Raw genomic sequence first — 15,247 nt, forward strand, 5'->3', positions numbered from 1 at the left:
TACACAAGGTTCCACAATTTTGCGCTCTCCAGACCGTGCTTGCACAGAGTCTAAACTGGGAGTGGAGGAACTGGGGAGTAAGTGCTTTGCTCAGGATGCTGGTGGGACTTGAACTGGTATCCTTCTGATTACTATTCCAGTGCTTCAACTCGAGAGGCATTTACATTTACAGTTGACGTCCCCCCACCACACCCCAAGAAGAAACAAACATTTCCACTGCCAAACATAATAAACAAAAGCACAAAACTAACTGTGATAATATCTTCTTAACTGAAACCCAAAGGAAACAAAAGACAATGGCTTGTCTACTCTCCCCAATTAGCTACAAAACATATGTAAAGAAAGTCCCAAAAGAACTGGCAATCAGCTGGTGTGATTTTACCTACAAATATAGAAAATGGTGGATTATATACAAGGAAGACTATATACAAAGTGCTATATGCACAAAACATGTGCAGTGGTACAATGGGGGAAACCAATCTCAGAGTCTAGAAACAGAACTACAACTCAGAATTACAAACATAGATCTAATACATCAAATCAACAAGAGGAAGATAAACTACACAAGTGATAACCAGGCTAGCTGGAGGTGTAATTTGCATGATGTCGAATGCATGACACCCTCAAGGTCATGATGGACACATACGGACTAGAACAAGGAGTGAACTCTGAACAGATGAGCAAAGGTACTCATCCTCGTGTGTTTATTCCAGCGCTTTATGTGTGGGCCTTTGTAGGCCCTGCTCTTATAGCAGAGTGCTAAGTGAAGTTGTATGATGATGAAGATCAAGTATGTATGACCACAACGGTTTTGTGTTACATTACATAATAATATTCTGTTTTAGTTAGTGACATGGAGTGGAACTCACTGTTATAGTGGTGTAATTCACTAAAGAAAAGTCTCAAAGCAAAGGCTTTTCTGAACAGAATCACACAATCCTGCTGCATTTATTTACATTATGGTATGAAAGGTTACTTGTTTTACTTGACATGCAACACTATTGTAGGGACAGCCGCAGATCACACAGAACACTAAGGTACTCATCACTCTGTGTATATTGTTGTGCTTTCTCATAGCACTCTATGGCCTTGCATTTCTCTCCTTTGGCCTTATGGATGAATCCCAGAGTGGCCCAGGCTTTTCCATCTTCAGGACGTTTAGACAAACGTCTATCAGCTATCTTCTTCAGATTTTTAGCACTTTTCACTCCGTCTATTGTCTCATGGTCTAGTTTCAGACATTCCATATAGTAGCTGATGGCCAGAACCAGGTGCCTCTTTTGGTACTGCTGGAACTCTCCAAAGTGGAAATAGATCCTTTGTAGACACTCATTTTTCTCTTTGGCTAGCTGCAGAGTTTGCTCAAACAGCTCTTCTGCACGCTCAAATTGTTTATCCTCCCCATACTGCACTGCTAGCTCAATCATGGCAAACATGAAGCCAGTCTTCAGTGTAGTGGCCTGCTCTAAATGATAGATGCACTGGCGACGAAGCCTCCGAACCTCTGAGCCAGCGCTGGGCGAATCCCGAATTCCCTCTCGCTGTAACGAGATTTTCTTTCTCTTGTAACAGAGTGCTAGCTGATGGTGTATGAAGCCTGAGTTTGACATGCTCTCTGACGCTCTCTTCAGCAGGGCAAGGGACCGGTCCAGGGACCCATAATCCCTGAAGAATTTGCCCACATATCGAATCACTTTAGGAGCAGTGGGTGAGTTCTCCAAGGCTTCTTCCACCAGTCTCTCTGCTTTGTCATACTCCTTGAACTGAGCGAGTCTCAGTGCCAGGAGTACTCTGAGCTCATCATTACCTGGGTTTATGTCCATGGCCCGCTGGAGCTGTTTAACTGCTGGTGAGTCATCTAAACTGGAGGAGCACGTCTCTGTTCGGTGTAGTACAAAAGCATAGCCAGTGTTCCAATGAGCATCATCAGGTTCCAGTTCTAAGGCCTTCTTGAAGCACTCTTGAGCCCTGCCATAGTATTTGCGAGAGAACTTGAACAGTGTCCAGGCTTTTTCCCCAAGAACAGATGCAGATGCTGGGAACTTCTCTGCAATATCTCTGAGCTTATCCAAGTAACTTTCACATTCAGTATAACATTTAATATGGTATTGTATCCAAGCAAGATTTCCATAAGTAACTATGAGCCACTTGTCACAGTTATTCTCATGGCATTCTCTTGTGAGTGCCACAGATTCCTCCAATTTGATGAGTGCTTCTTTGGGAGACCCGAGAAGGTACCTCACAAATGCTAACGAGTTATATGTCTGCGCTAACCCTGCTGTACCCCCAAGATTTAACTCAACATGTTGTTCTAACCTGTTCAGAAGATCAGTGATATTTAGATCTTCTTTATTTAGCTCCCAGGTGAAGTGGCATTCCAATTGCAGCAGTTCTTCAAGAAGTCTGGCCTCAGTCATTCTGTAACACACCAGTATACGGATATTAACTACGGTTCATGGAGAGACATAAACTGAAACAACGTGGACTACACACACTGTTACTCAGTATCCTTGCGAACGCGTTACGTTCGTAGTATAATTAAATAGTAAACAGCAAACGCCTAAAATCATGACATCAAACATACTTCAGTTTAGGTGTCTTCCGCGATCCGAAGAAAAATATGTCACTGCCAAAACAGGAAAGAGAATGCACACGTCACACGTCGGACTAGGAAGGAAATGAAAGCGAAAGAATAGTCATGACGGTAGCGTGGCCGAGCGGTCTAAGGCGCTGGATTAAGGCTCCAGTCTCTTCGGGGGCGTGGGTTCGAATCCCACCGCTGCCACATGACAGTTTTGCCTGTAACAATATAGAATGTAGGACTTCCTATCTGAGCGTCATTAAATGTTGTGTAGAAATAATAATCTTCACGATTCCAATAGACAGGATGGTACAATCTGAAACTATTCGTCATATGCCAAAGTCTTGAATTAAGATCCCTTTTTTCAATTTTAGACGTAATTCCTAGCTCCATATTACAATCATATTCACATACCATGACTGCTGTTTGGAAGGACCACTGATGTCAGAATGCAGGTTTATCGACTAAATTATTTCCTTGCTATTTCTGCAATTCCAAAGAAACCAATGTTTCTTTTATTGCAGTCATTCAGGTGATATACACTTATTTACATGTGTAAATTCTAAATGAAATTGGGCCAAAACAAGAAAAAAAAACTATATATAACTGTATGTATAACTGTATGAATTAAGATCAATAATACACTAGAGCATTTCAGCAGGATACTGACTGACTAGACTATTTGCTTTTGAAAGTAAGAGATCATGTATGAAAGGGCATCTTCAAAGAAAATTAATTTTGGAGTATGAAAATATGCTGTGCATTTCAGCATCAAACAGCACCTCATCAAACAATATTATTCACAATATTGTTATTTCCTTTTAAATGTGCAGAACATCCATCTTTTTGAACCAATGACAAAGAAGTCTGACGACATTCATTTCTTTATCAGCTATGTAATTAAAATGCAATATATTCTTTATTCAATTGTGAGTACACTGTACAGTCTTGCATTAAGTCAGGAAAGTGTGTGCAATTATGACACAATTTTCAAGGGTTTATTTAACACTTTCATATATATATATATATATATATATATATATATATATATATATATATATATATATATATATATATATATATGGATGTATGGTAGGTCAGGAGGTCAGGTGATAAGACATTAATACAACCTTTATTTCCCATCAGCAATTAACTTTTATTTCAGTTAGAAGAAAATGTTAATTTTTCCCCTTTATTTATTTTAAATATAAAGTGCAGGATAAACTAACACTGCAACCCTACATAGTAAAACAAGTAGTCTATGGTCCTTAACAGAATTAACATAAAGAATTAACAATAAATTAAAAGCAGCCCTCTGATTAAGAATGTGATTTCATGTCATTGTCTTGTTATCCCAATGTCATATTATCCCATTAACATAATTACATGAATATCTCCGTAATCGAATACACCAATAACCAAATCTGTCAATAAACTTTACTGTAATGAAAGCCTCAGTTCACAAAGATTACTGAGGTACTCATCATTTTCTACATAGCTTAGAGCTTTCTCAGTATTCTATAGCATGACATTTATCTCCTTTTTCCTTAGAGATGAATTCCAGTATTCCCAAAGCCTCTCCATCATTTGGATTTCTGGTAATTCTTTTCTGTGCAATTTTTTTCAAACATGCAGCACTTTTCCTCCCTTCCAGTGTGTTTGGACCCTTCTGCAGGCATTCCATGTATTGTTTGATGGCCAGATGTTCACATCTCTTACTGTACTGCTGGAAATTTGCATAATTGAATATAACTTGCTGGGAAAATCCATTTTTTCCTTTGGCTGTCTGGAATGTAGTCTGGAACAACTCTTCTGCCTTTGAAATATCTTGTTTCTTTCCGTACTGTACTGCTAGCTCAATCATAGCATAGATGAAGTCTGGGCTCAGTGTAGTGGCCTTTTCTAAATGATAGATGCATTGATCCCAAACCTGCTGAATCTCAGCTTCCTTGCTATAGTAGCTTCCAGCTTGAAGCAGATCGGTTTTCTTCCTCTTGTAGCACAGTGCTAGCTGATAATGTATGAAGCTCGACTTGGGTGCCTTCTCTAACCCTCTCTTCAACCAGCTAATGGACTCTTCCACAGACCCTTTCTTCCTGAAATATTGCCCAACATATTGAATCACATGTGGGTGTTCTGGAGACCTCTCTAATGCTTGCTCCACTAGACTATCGGCCTCAATGTACTTCTTGTAGAGAATTAGTCTGAGACCAAGCAGAACTTTAAGAACATCATTTTTTGGGTTAACATGTACAGCTCGTCTTAGCTGTTTAATTGCTGGGCAGTCAGCAGCACTGGAATGCACGGTCTCTGTGCGGTAGAGAGCTATGGCATAGCCGGCATTCCATTCTCCCTCATCTGGCTCCAGTTCCAAGGCCTTCCTGAAGCACTCTTTAGCCCTGTCAGAGTACTTGCGTGAGAATTTGAGTAAGGTCCATCCCTTCTCTCCAAGCACCTCAGGATAAGGGGCAGAGGGAGAGTCAGGTGGATATTTCTCACTGATCTCCTTCAGTTTATTTAAATAGCTTTCACACTCCCCATATGCTTCCATATGATAGTGTAACCATGCAAAGTTTCCATACGTGACTACAAGCAGCTTATCACAGTTGTCTCCATGGTATTGTCTTGTGAGTTCTTCAGATCTCTGTAAATTGCTAAGAGCCTCATTATAGGACCCCGAGAGATACCTTACAAATCCCAAACTGCTGTATGCATGTTCAACTCCAACCTCCCTACCAAGATCAAAGGTAATTTGATCTTCCAGCCTATTTATAAGATCAGCGAACTCTGTATCCTCCTTTCTCAGATCCCAGGTGAAATGACATTCTAGCTGAAGAATCTTGGTTTTGAAAAAATTGTCTTGTGTCGAACTGGGAGAAAAGCAATTAAAGAAGTCAAATAAAGAAACTAAATTATGTAATACGAGACAAAGCGATATACAAAATATCACTTACCTCATTACAGATCTCTCTCAGTATAAATCAGTTTAAAAGGAATGGTTGTGACACCACGGAAAATCCTCCACCAATGTATCCGGATCAATTCAAAAGAAAAATTAAACAGTTTAAAACGTAACCTTAATTCTCTGAGTATGCTATACCACGTACAAAAAATGAGACACTGTCGAATAGCCTGGACTGTGAGACACGTATTTGCTGTGGTTAGGTGTCATTGTGTATATTCTATCGCTTTGCATCGTAATTTTCCTCACCTCTTAAGTTTCGTTTACACGTTCAAGTGGACTAGGAGCAGTCGCAGTTAATGAAAACTACACGCCTTCATTTACATTAGCAACTTCAGTTCGCAAATTTTCATGACAGCACAAACACTACAACAGTTTAAAGACAAATATTACTTTTTAAAACAGAGATTTTCTGAACATGTAGGTAACACAGTGTAACATCCTGACACGATCATTTCAAACGGTGAAGGTTCTTCTTCACATGATTAAATCTTCTTCTACAGCAGTTTACATTTGTTATATGATCTGAACATGGTGATCACCAGTGGAGCGACCTGCGCTATGCTTTTAAAAATTGTTTATTCAAAGCCTACAAACCTATTTGAGCCGTCATGTCAGAGGAATATAAGCTTCATAAGAAAGTGACATATTCTAGGTGGAGCTGCTTGTGGCAGAGTCAGTTTTAGGAACCATCCTAATACAACTTAACACAAATTACCAGTGCTCCGTGAAATAGACTGTAATTATTTAATTGGCATTAACAATCAACTGACTAATAATAAATTACTATCATTAGTTGCAGTGTGCTCAGATAGAATGTGCAGTATGCATCATTTGTTTAGACTAAGTCTTATTTAGAAATATTACGGTAACATTAGCAAACACTATTAACACGAAAATTAGGAACTGCTAGAGATCTAAATATTGCTGGATGAAGTATTATGCCTTTATAAAGGAAACTAGTGTGGTTTGCTATATAATTTTATTCATGATGCATAGTTTACATAGCTTCCACGTGTTTGTTAGAATAACTTTTTAGAAATCCTGTAGGAGTTAAAAGTTTTAGGTTCTATATCTTTTTGTTCTGAGATGTGAAACTTTTTATTAATATTCAGTGTGAATTAAAGGAAAACATTTTTAAACATATAGAATGCTTGTATTTTTAAAGCTAATGCAGTGGCCCTATATAATCTAGCTATAAATTAGGTATCAAAAGAAAAGATGGTCACACATTACAACTGCCTAAACCACCACTAAAACACAGTTAGCTAACTAATGCTAGCAAGCTACTAGCTAAACAAGTTAACTGGCTAACAGATAAATTAATGGTAGCTAGCTCAATTCATCAGAACTGAAGGAGAAGGTTCGGGAGTCTCCTGCATTTTAATAGGGGCAAAGTATAGACAGACAGACACAGACACACACACACACACACACACACACACACACACACACACACACACACACACACACACACACACACACACACACACACACACACACTCGGCTGTGGGTTTGAAGGAGAAATGAATGCTACCTCCCTGGAATGAGTTTTTGCTGGGTGAGATGTCTGCAACAAACTGTTAGCTAGCTAGTGAACTAAGTTAAGTGAACAGTTAATTAACACTAGCACAAATCCAGGTTTTACTAGCTTAGCTAGTTCATTGGTACTATACATGGAAAAACCTTCACAATATATGCAATACACAATTTGACTAACCTAGCTAGCTAGTCAGCCATCTTAGCAAGATACTCAGCAACTTGTACTTTCTCTGCCAAGGTTCTCACACATGGATTTTAGAGAAGAGATGTTATTGAATTTGGAGGCACCTGAAATGCAGTGTCTTCACTCACGAACAAGGTCAGAGCAGACCAGTTCCCTACAGATTTTATTTCTAGTGATCATGAGTGATTGGGTGAAGAAAGTTAAAGTCTATTGGCGGCCAAAACCAGTAGGAGGAGCTCATTATCTTACTATAAACCAGTAGGAGGAGTTTATCATTATTAAACACTTTTGCCATGCATCATTCGTTAGGCATTATACCTTTTAATTTTCATAGTGTAAATTGTACAATTCAGTCAACTCACTTTATTTAAGGGCTCAGCAGTGTATGCAAAGCTTGTCATTACAATTAAGTAGTTTTCCCAAAAATCAGAAAATCTTTTCCAAGTGGGCAGAACCTTCACATGTGACCTCCTAGTATGGTTTGTGCTTGTCTCATACTGGATACTAGTATGCTGCATACTAGTATGGGAACCAGTATGTAGTATACAGTCATGGCCAAAAGGTTTGAGACTGACACAAATTGCTTTTCACAAAGTTTACTGCCTCAGTTTTTTTTAGAGCCTTTTGTCAGATGTTTACATGGTATAGTAAAGTACAATTATAAGCATTTCAAAAATTTAAAATAAAAAAAAAAACCTTTTTGACAATACATCGTTTAAGCAAATATTTAATATTTATGTAGTGTTCACCCTTCTTTTTAAAAGTCTTCTGCAATTCATCTTGGCATGCTGGATATCATCTTCTGGGCAAAATCCTGACTGATGGCAACCCATTCTTACCTAATCAGTGTTTGAAGTTGATTACATTTATGGCATTTAGCAGACACGCTTATCCAGAGCGACATACAAAAGTGCTTTTTAAATTTACTCATAGAATATATCCTAGTACACTAGTTTAGAGTCCAACATACCAATGAACTAGAATACAGGGATCAATGCTGATACCTAGATGTACAAAATGCATAAAGGTCATTGATAAAGTACAATAAACAATAAGGAATCTGCTGTCCAGACAGCAAGTGGGAATTCATTCCACCATCTTGGAGCCAGGACAGAAGATAATCTCAATGCTTATCGTCCAAGCAGAGCCGTACTTGGGGCTCGAAGTACTCGCAGTATGGATCGGGCTTTGACCATTGACCTTGTATGAAGGGCTGGTCCATTTTTGTCTTTGTAGACAAACATCAAGGTTTTAAATCTGATGCATGCAGCTATTGGGAGCCAATGAAGGGAGCACAGCAGTGGAGTAATGTGTGAACTTCAGAAGATTGAAGACCAGTCATGCTGCTGCATTCTGTACAAGTTCTAGAGGTTTGAAGGCTCTTGGAGGAAAACCATCAAGTAGCGAGTTGCAGTAGTCTAGTTTTGAGATCACAAGAGACTGCACAAGCACCTGGGTAGCTTTCTGTGAGAGAAAGGGCAGGATCCTTCATATGTTACAAAAGAGGAATCTGCAAGACCAGGTTAGATTAGAAACATGATTTGAGAATGACAATTGGTTGTCCAAAGTTGTGCCCAGGCTACAGGCAGCTTCACATAGTGATACCAGGGAGTTCTTGAAGGGAACTGTAATGGTTGGGAGTACCTGGGATGAACAAAAGCTCCATTTTACTGGAGTTGAGCTTCAAGTGGTGGGCTGTTATCCATAACACACTGTCAGTCAAGCATGCCGAGATACGTGTCAGAGGGTGGAAAAGAAATACTTGAGTGTCACCAGCATAGCAGTGGTAGGACTAACCATGAGAAGATATTACATCACAGAGAGCGAGAGCGAGAGCAAGCCCGCCCTCTACTAAGACTTGTGGAACAACAGTGGAGGGTCTACATGGTTTGGATGTGGATCCTCTCCATGTCACCTGATAGGACCATCCCTCCAGATAGGACTAAAACCATCTCCAAGCAGAGCCAGTCACACCAAGCCTGGAGAGAACAGAGAGAAGGATGTTGTGGTTCATGGTGTCAAAGGCTGCCGAAAGGTCTAGGAGAATCAAAACAGATGAGTTTGGCAGCTTTAGCAGCATGAAGTTTTTCCGTCACTGCTACAGCTGTTTCTGTAGATTGTGCCAGTTTATAGCCAGACTGAGATCATGCAGCTGGTTCTGGGGGAGGGAGAGAGACAATCGATTATAAACTGCTCGTTCGAGGGCTTTTGAGAGGAAAGAGAGAAGTGATACCGGTCTGTAGTTGGTAATGTTGGAGCCGTCAAGTGTGGCCTACTTGAGGATTGGTACCACCCTGGTGGTTTTGAACGCAGTTGGCACGTATCTAGAAGATAAATTGTTGTTGATGACGGATGAAAGGAAGCAGATCTCTTGCGATTGTCTGGAACAGAGTGGAAGGAATTGGATCCAGCGGACATGTCAGATTGCTGGAATGGAATTCTGGAAAGTTGATCACAGATTCTATATTTTTTGTTTGTACACCCTCTTTTTGAGAGTAGACCGTAACGTCTCAGTGGGATTGAGGTCTGGGGATTTTCTTGGCCTTGGACCCAAAGTTTCAAATGTTTTGTTCACCAAGCCACATGGTTATCACTTCTGCCTTGTGCCATGGTGCTCCATCATGTTGGGGAAAAAAAGCCTTGTTTATCACCAAATTGCTCCTGGATCGTTGGGAGAAGTTGCTCTTGGAGGATATTTTGAGATCATTCCTTATTCATGGCAGTGCTCTCAGGATGCCTCACCATTGGCATGACACAAGACTCATGGTAGCGCTTATCTTTTCTTCTCTGGACAATCATTTGTCCATATGTCCCAAACTAATTTTCTCTTCATCAGAGAAAATAACTTCACTCCAGTCCTCTGCAGTCCAATCGCTATACTTCCTGCAGAATGTCAGTCTGTCCTTGATGTTTTTATTGGAGAGAAGTGGCTTCTCTGCTGCCCTTCATGACACCAAGCCATCCTCACAAAGCTTCGCCTCCCTGTGCATGCAGATGCACTTGCACCTGCCTTCTGCCAGTCCTGAGCAAGCTCTGCACTGGTGGTGACTTAATCCTGTAACTGCATCCTCTTTAGGAGACGGTCCTGGCACTTGCTTGACTTTCTTGGGTGCCCTGAAGCCTTCTTCACTGCAATTTAACCTCTTTCCTTGAAGTTCTTGATGAGTTGATAAATGGTTGATTTAGGTGCTCTTATAAGCAGCAATGTCCTTGCCTATAAAGCCCTTTTGATGCAATACAATGATGATTATACGTGGTTCCTTGGAGGTAACCATGGTTAACAGAAGAAAACCATAAGCACCACTATCCTGTTAAAGCAACCAGTCTGCTCTTCTAATCAGCATGACAGAGTGGTATCAGCTGCCTTGTCCTCGTTAACACTTTCTCCTGAACTAATGAGAAGATCACTGAAATGATGTTAGCAGGCCATTTTGTGGCAGGGCTGAAATGCAGTGGCTGGAATGCAGTAACTTTGCAATTAATCTGATCACTCTTCACAATCTAGAGTTAATGCAAACTTCCACCATAAAAACTGAAGCAGCGAACTTTGCGAAAACCAAAATCTGTGCTAGTCTCAACCTTTAGCCACGACTGTATACGAGTGCAGTATGAAGTAAGTTATTTTGAACATAGCCCCTGTTGTGTGGGCAGTTTGTGAGCGGAAAAGTCTCTTTCAGGCCAGCCCGCAAAAACGTCACCATTATTTTAGATCAACGAAATAATATAAATCAAAATAAAGATTATAATTTAAATTTAATAATTGGCCTTTTGTAAGGACAAGTTTCTTTTAGATTGTTTCACGTCTTCAGATGACTGCCTAAACTCTAAACCTAAAATAGAGCATTGCTTGTTACTTTTTTCCATCTGAATTTAAATCTGAGTATGTTTTTACCATGCTTTTAGCCTTTGAAACTCTTTATAGTGCAGAATGCACGCATTGGTTTTTACTTTACTCATTGAAGACATCTGAATGACATTCTCTAACAATTCCAGTTGGAGTTTTCTGCAAAGTGTATTTAGTTGAATTGGTGGAAAACAGGCAGATTAATACACGAAATTCGTACAATGCCCTATGATTGTAGCCAGCTAGCAAACTGTGTGAGAACTTGAGATCCTTGGATTCATGTGGCTGGCGTTATGATTTGCACTTTCGGAAACAGGATCCTCACCTGAGTTTATGAACAGCGCTACGGCATAACCAGTATTAGAGCATTCGCTGTACAAATCTTTCTGTCTTCCTTTTTGCTGATGAAATGAGAACGCAAATTCCATCGCTGAATCGAAACCGAAAACAGCTCATTCAGTTGCCATTTCGCCCATTATCGTTGGTTTTAAGATTAAACAGAAGAAAAAAGAATAAAAAGAATAAAACACCTATGTTTTTGCAAATGCAGCATATGTTTATGACATACGCTATGCTTTACGTTTGTTCAGAACATTACATTTAGCCTAATTTTGTAACAAGGTCTAGGCACTTTTTAAATTTTAACTACAAAACAAATCGCTTTTTCTCTTTTATAATACCAGCGTATGATACGACCCAGAAACAAATTATTTGATAAAATAATGAAACACTACTTGAGAATATTAAGCAAAAATGAAATTATAACCGACAGGTGGCGACATTTGCAAAAGGATTTGTAAAACGTTATCGTAAACTTGTAAATCGCAGGACATCTCGGACATTCTACATGAGTGGACGAATTTTGTCGTACATTAGTGATGTAAGGTTTTCCGACGTTTTACGGTATTTTTTCTTCTTCTGACCTTCCATAAGCTGGTCTAACCATGTTTGTTGTTAGACTGAATAGAAGCCGTTTATGAAAGCCACTTTCCCAATTTTGTTGAAAAATATACCAATAATTTATTATTTTACTTGTATGACACTCTCTGTTCGAAAAAGAGAAAACTGTATCGTTGTTTTACAGTTTGAATCCCAGCAAGTTTTTTTTTTCCGTTTTTGCAGTTTGAAAAAGTAAAAATATAAAGAATATTTTTTAAAAATTATACTCTGATAAATTTGATCATATACGGCGATCTTAGACACGCCTGTATTTCGATACATTACGATATCAATTTCACAGAAAAAAATAAATAAATAATTAAGCCGCCGTACACTGTCGTGCTGGAAAGTCCAGTGGGCGGACCAAGGGAAATGTAGAAGGAGGTCGCAACCGCAGCACTAATATAATCTCCGAGGCAGTAGTTACTCTTCATTCACACACTCAGAGAGCAAGATGCTTCAGCTACAGCACATCTGGGACTGCATCCGCCAACATGAGACCTGGCTGAGGTCTCCCTTTTTCCCCATCCTGTTTTCTCTGACAGTCTATCTAAGCTTCTGCCTGCCTTTTGTGGGGCTGGACCTTCTGTCTTCTCGTGTGGCATTGGTGAGGAGATATAAGATACAGGAGAAGAGCCAGGTGACCTTGAGAATGATGTGGAACTGCCTGGCGCTCTCACTCTACAACCACGCCATCTACATCTTTCCCCTGAGCGTGCTGCACTGGTACTGGAGGCCCATCAGCTACCCAGTAGAGGCTCCGGCCATCCTGGAGGTTATATGGGACCTGGCGTCCTGCCTGCTCCTCTTCGACTTCCAGTACTTCGTCTGGCACCTGCTGCATCACAGGGTGACCTGGCTCTACCGCACCTTCCACAAGGTGCACCACAAGCACACGTCTACCTTCGCCCTTACCACGGAGTACTCCGGTGCCTGGGAGACGCTGTCGCTGGGACTTTTTGCAGCGCTGAACCCCATGTTTCTGGGATGCCACCCCTTCACAGAGATGCTCTTCCACGTGTTGAACATGTGGCTGTCAGTGGAGGATCACTGCGGCTACGACCTTCCCTGGGCCACGCACAGGCTCGTGCCCTTTGGACTGTATGGAGGGGCTCTCCATCATGACCTTCACCACCAGAAGTTCAAGACCAACTATGCACCATACTTCACCCACTGGGACAAGCTGTTTGGTACTCTGCACTCTGAATGAACAGGAGGACGTCAGGAGGACCACGTGGACTGTATGCTCTTTTGTATCAAAAGAACACTAGAAACTGTTTTAGGTTATTAAATTAAATGGGTTTATTATTTAAATTTTTATGATGTATGCTATTTATAGAAAACATGTATATTTGTCTTAAAACTAAGTTTTATTGTAAGAGTGTTGATGAATGCGATTACTTGAATGATTTATATGGAGGTTTTTTGAATATATTGTTTTTACTCATGTATTTACTGTGTTTGAACAAACCCTGAAGAAAACATGCTATGAAAAATCAATAAGGCTGGAATAAAAGCATTAAAAATCAGCACAAATTGTGTTTTGTCTTGACTTAGAAGTTCAAATGTATTGATGGAACCATGATACACTGATTCTGATTACTGGCACTGGGCACAGATGGAGGTGGCCGTGGGTGGTGGACAGTGGACAGGCAGCCAATAGCACCTTATCTCAGAGGTCTTGTGAGATCTCACTGTTCATTTCAAAATGCCACTGCATTTAGGCAACTACAGTATAGATTTTCTCTGGGTTCCCTTTTTAAAGCAATGAGCCCTTGACTTAGATCTGGTATAAGCACAGCCATAATAAAGTAGATATAAAATTAAATACATATACATTTGCATTTGCATTTACGGCATTTAGCAGACGCTAAAGAACAAGAACGCTTTGTCATTTACTTATAGAATACAGCCTAGCCAGTAGAGTAGGTTAGAGTCCAATATACCAGTGATATAGAATACTGTAGAAATACAGGGATCACTGCTGATGCCTAGAAGTACAAATACATAAGGTCTATCTTAAACAATGATAAGTGTGGTAAATAAGGGAGCAGTCAACATCAGTGTAGTAAACAATACCTTACAATAAGTACTAGCTTCAACATAGTCAACATAGGAGCAGGGTCAGTGGTCATTTTAAATATTCCACGAATAGATGGGTCTTCAGTCTGCATTTGAAGACTACAAAGGGCTCTGCTGTCCAGGCAGCAAACGGAAGTTCATTCCACCATCTCTGAGCAGGACAGAAAATAGTCTCGATACTTGTCTTCCATGATACTTGAAGCCAGGTATTTCCTGGTACTTCAAATATAGAAGAAACACAACTAGAAATACACAATCCAGATAAGATGTAGACCCCCAGGAGTGGGTTCAGACATCCTTAGTTATATTAAACCTGCAGTCAAAGTCATGGCCATACAAGTGTTACAATTATAAAACAAGTCTTGTAATGATAAAAGAACGGCCTAGGTTTATAGCTCCTACTTCACTCCTGTCCCTGCTAAACATGGCTTGCCTTCATCCTACCTACTGCATTACTTTCATTTCTCTTCTTCGTTCCTTGAGTTCCATTCTCATTCTCATGTCAGCTTTGATATCATAAATTCTAGCACTATTCTCATGTCTAGCACTACAGTTGTTTTTCTGTGAGAGCCTGTAATTCACCAGTCAGCTTTCCAGAGGCTTTGGGAAGTAATGCTGATCTCATATTTTAAGTGCAAATCCAATTTCTACTGATAGGTTCTTACAGAGACGGCCATTCTTATTTACCTACTTCAAGAAATTGTGGGAATTCTACCTTATTTCAGTTTGTTCTATGGAATTCTTAATTGTATGCTAAAATGCATATTTCAACAGATATTTGTATCCTTGTATTTACATTTGTTACCCACTTGAGTAATTATTATTATTCTTTATATGGTGCTTTTATGACATTTATTTCTTCTTATGCATACCTCATAATTGCCCTTTGATAGGAAGATGTGAGATAGAACCAAAAAGGTAGAACTTAAGAAGAGGAGGACAGTGTGTTGATGTTGGAGAGTGTACAGTGGTAGTGTTACAAATTATTTCAGGGAAAAGTATGTCTTTATATTGTGCAGCGTAGATAAAGTGCCATTTCCAGCAAAATCTCGTGACTGCTCAGAAAATGAATGTAAATATTTGTTCAGAGGTTCTGTGCTTCCTTAAGGAAGG

At 39.9% G+C, this 15,247-nt stretch overlaps 3 protein-coding genes and 1 non-coding gene across 4 annotated transcripts; 2 read left to right on the top strand and 2 right to left on the bottom strand.

Moving 5' to 3' along the window:
- Window positions 1–977: 977 nt before the first annotated feature.
- On the bottom strand, window positions 978–2,647 carry LOC113579510 (interferon-induced protein with tetratricopeptide repeats 5-like). Its single transcript, XM_027013501.2, has 2 exons — window positions 2,585–2,647; window positions 978–2,418 (listed from the first exon to the last, which is right to left on the bottom strand). The coding sequence occupies exon 2, from the start codon at window positions 2,415–2,417 to the stop codon at window positions 999–1,001; it is 1,419 nt and encodes a 472-aa protein (XP_026869302.2). The 5' UTR covers window position 2,418; window positions 2,585–2,647; the 3' UTR covers window positions 978–998.
- Window positions 2,648–2,703: 56 nt separating this feature from the next.
- trnal-aag lies at window positions 2,704–2,785 on the top strand. Its single transcript has one exon. It is a non-coding gene; the product is annotated as a tRNA-Leu (tRNA).
- A 1,233-nt stretch (window positions 2,786–4,018) lies between these two features.
- Window positions 4,019–5,540, bottom strand: LOC113579493 (interferon-induced protein with tetratricopeptide repeats 5-like). Its single transcript, XM_027013472.2, is given in 3 exon segments — window positions 4,019–4,097; window positions 4,099–5,451; window positions 5,536–5,540. Coding segments are annotated over 3 exon segments (1,437 nt in total).
- Window positions 5,541–12,500: 6,960 nt separating this feature from the next.
- ch25h (cholesterol 25-hydroxylase) lies at window positions 12,501–13,571 on the top strand. The gene has a single exon (XM_027013494.2). It carries the CDS (start codon window positions 12,507–12,509, stop codon window positions 13,260–13,262), a length of 756 nt encoding a protein of 251 aa, XP_026869295.2. The 5' UTR covers window positions 12,501–12,506; the 3' UTR covers window positions 13,263–13,571.
- The last annotated feature ends 1,676 nt before the right edge of the window (window positions 13,572–15,247 follow it).

Source organism: Electrophorus electricus, chromosome 14 (genome assembly GCF_013358815.1).
Source record: "Electrophorus electricus isolate fEleEle1 chromosome 14, fEleEle1.pri, whole genome shotgun sequence".
In the NCBI taxonomy this organism is placed as follows: domain Eukaryota; kingdom Metazoa; phylum Chordata; class Actinopteri; order Gymnotiformes; family Gymnotidae; genus Electrophorus; species Electrophorus electricus.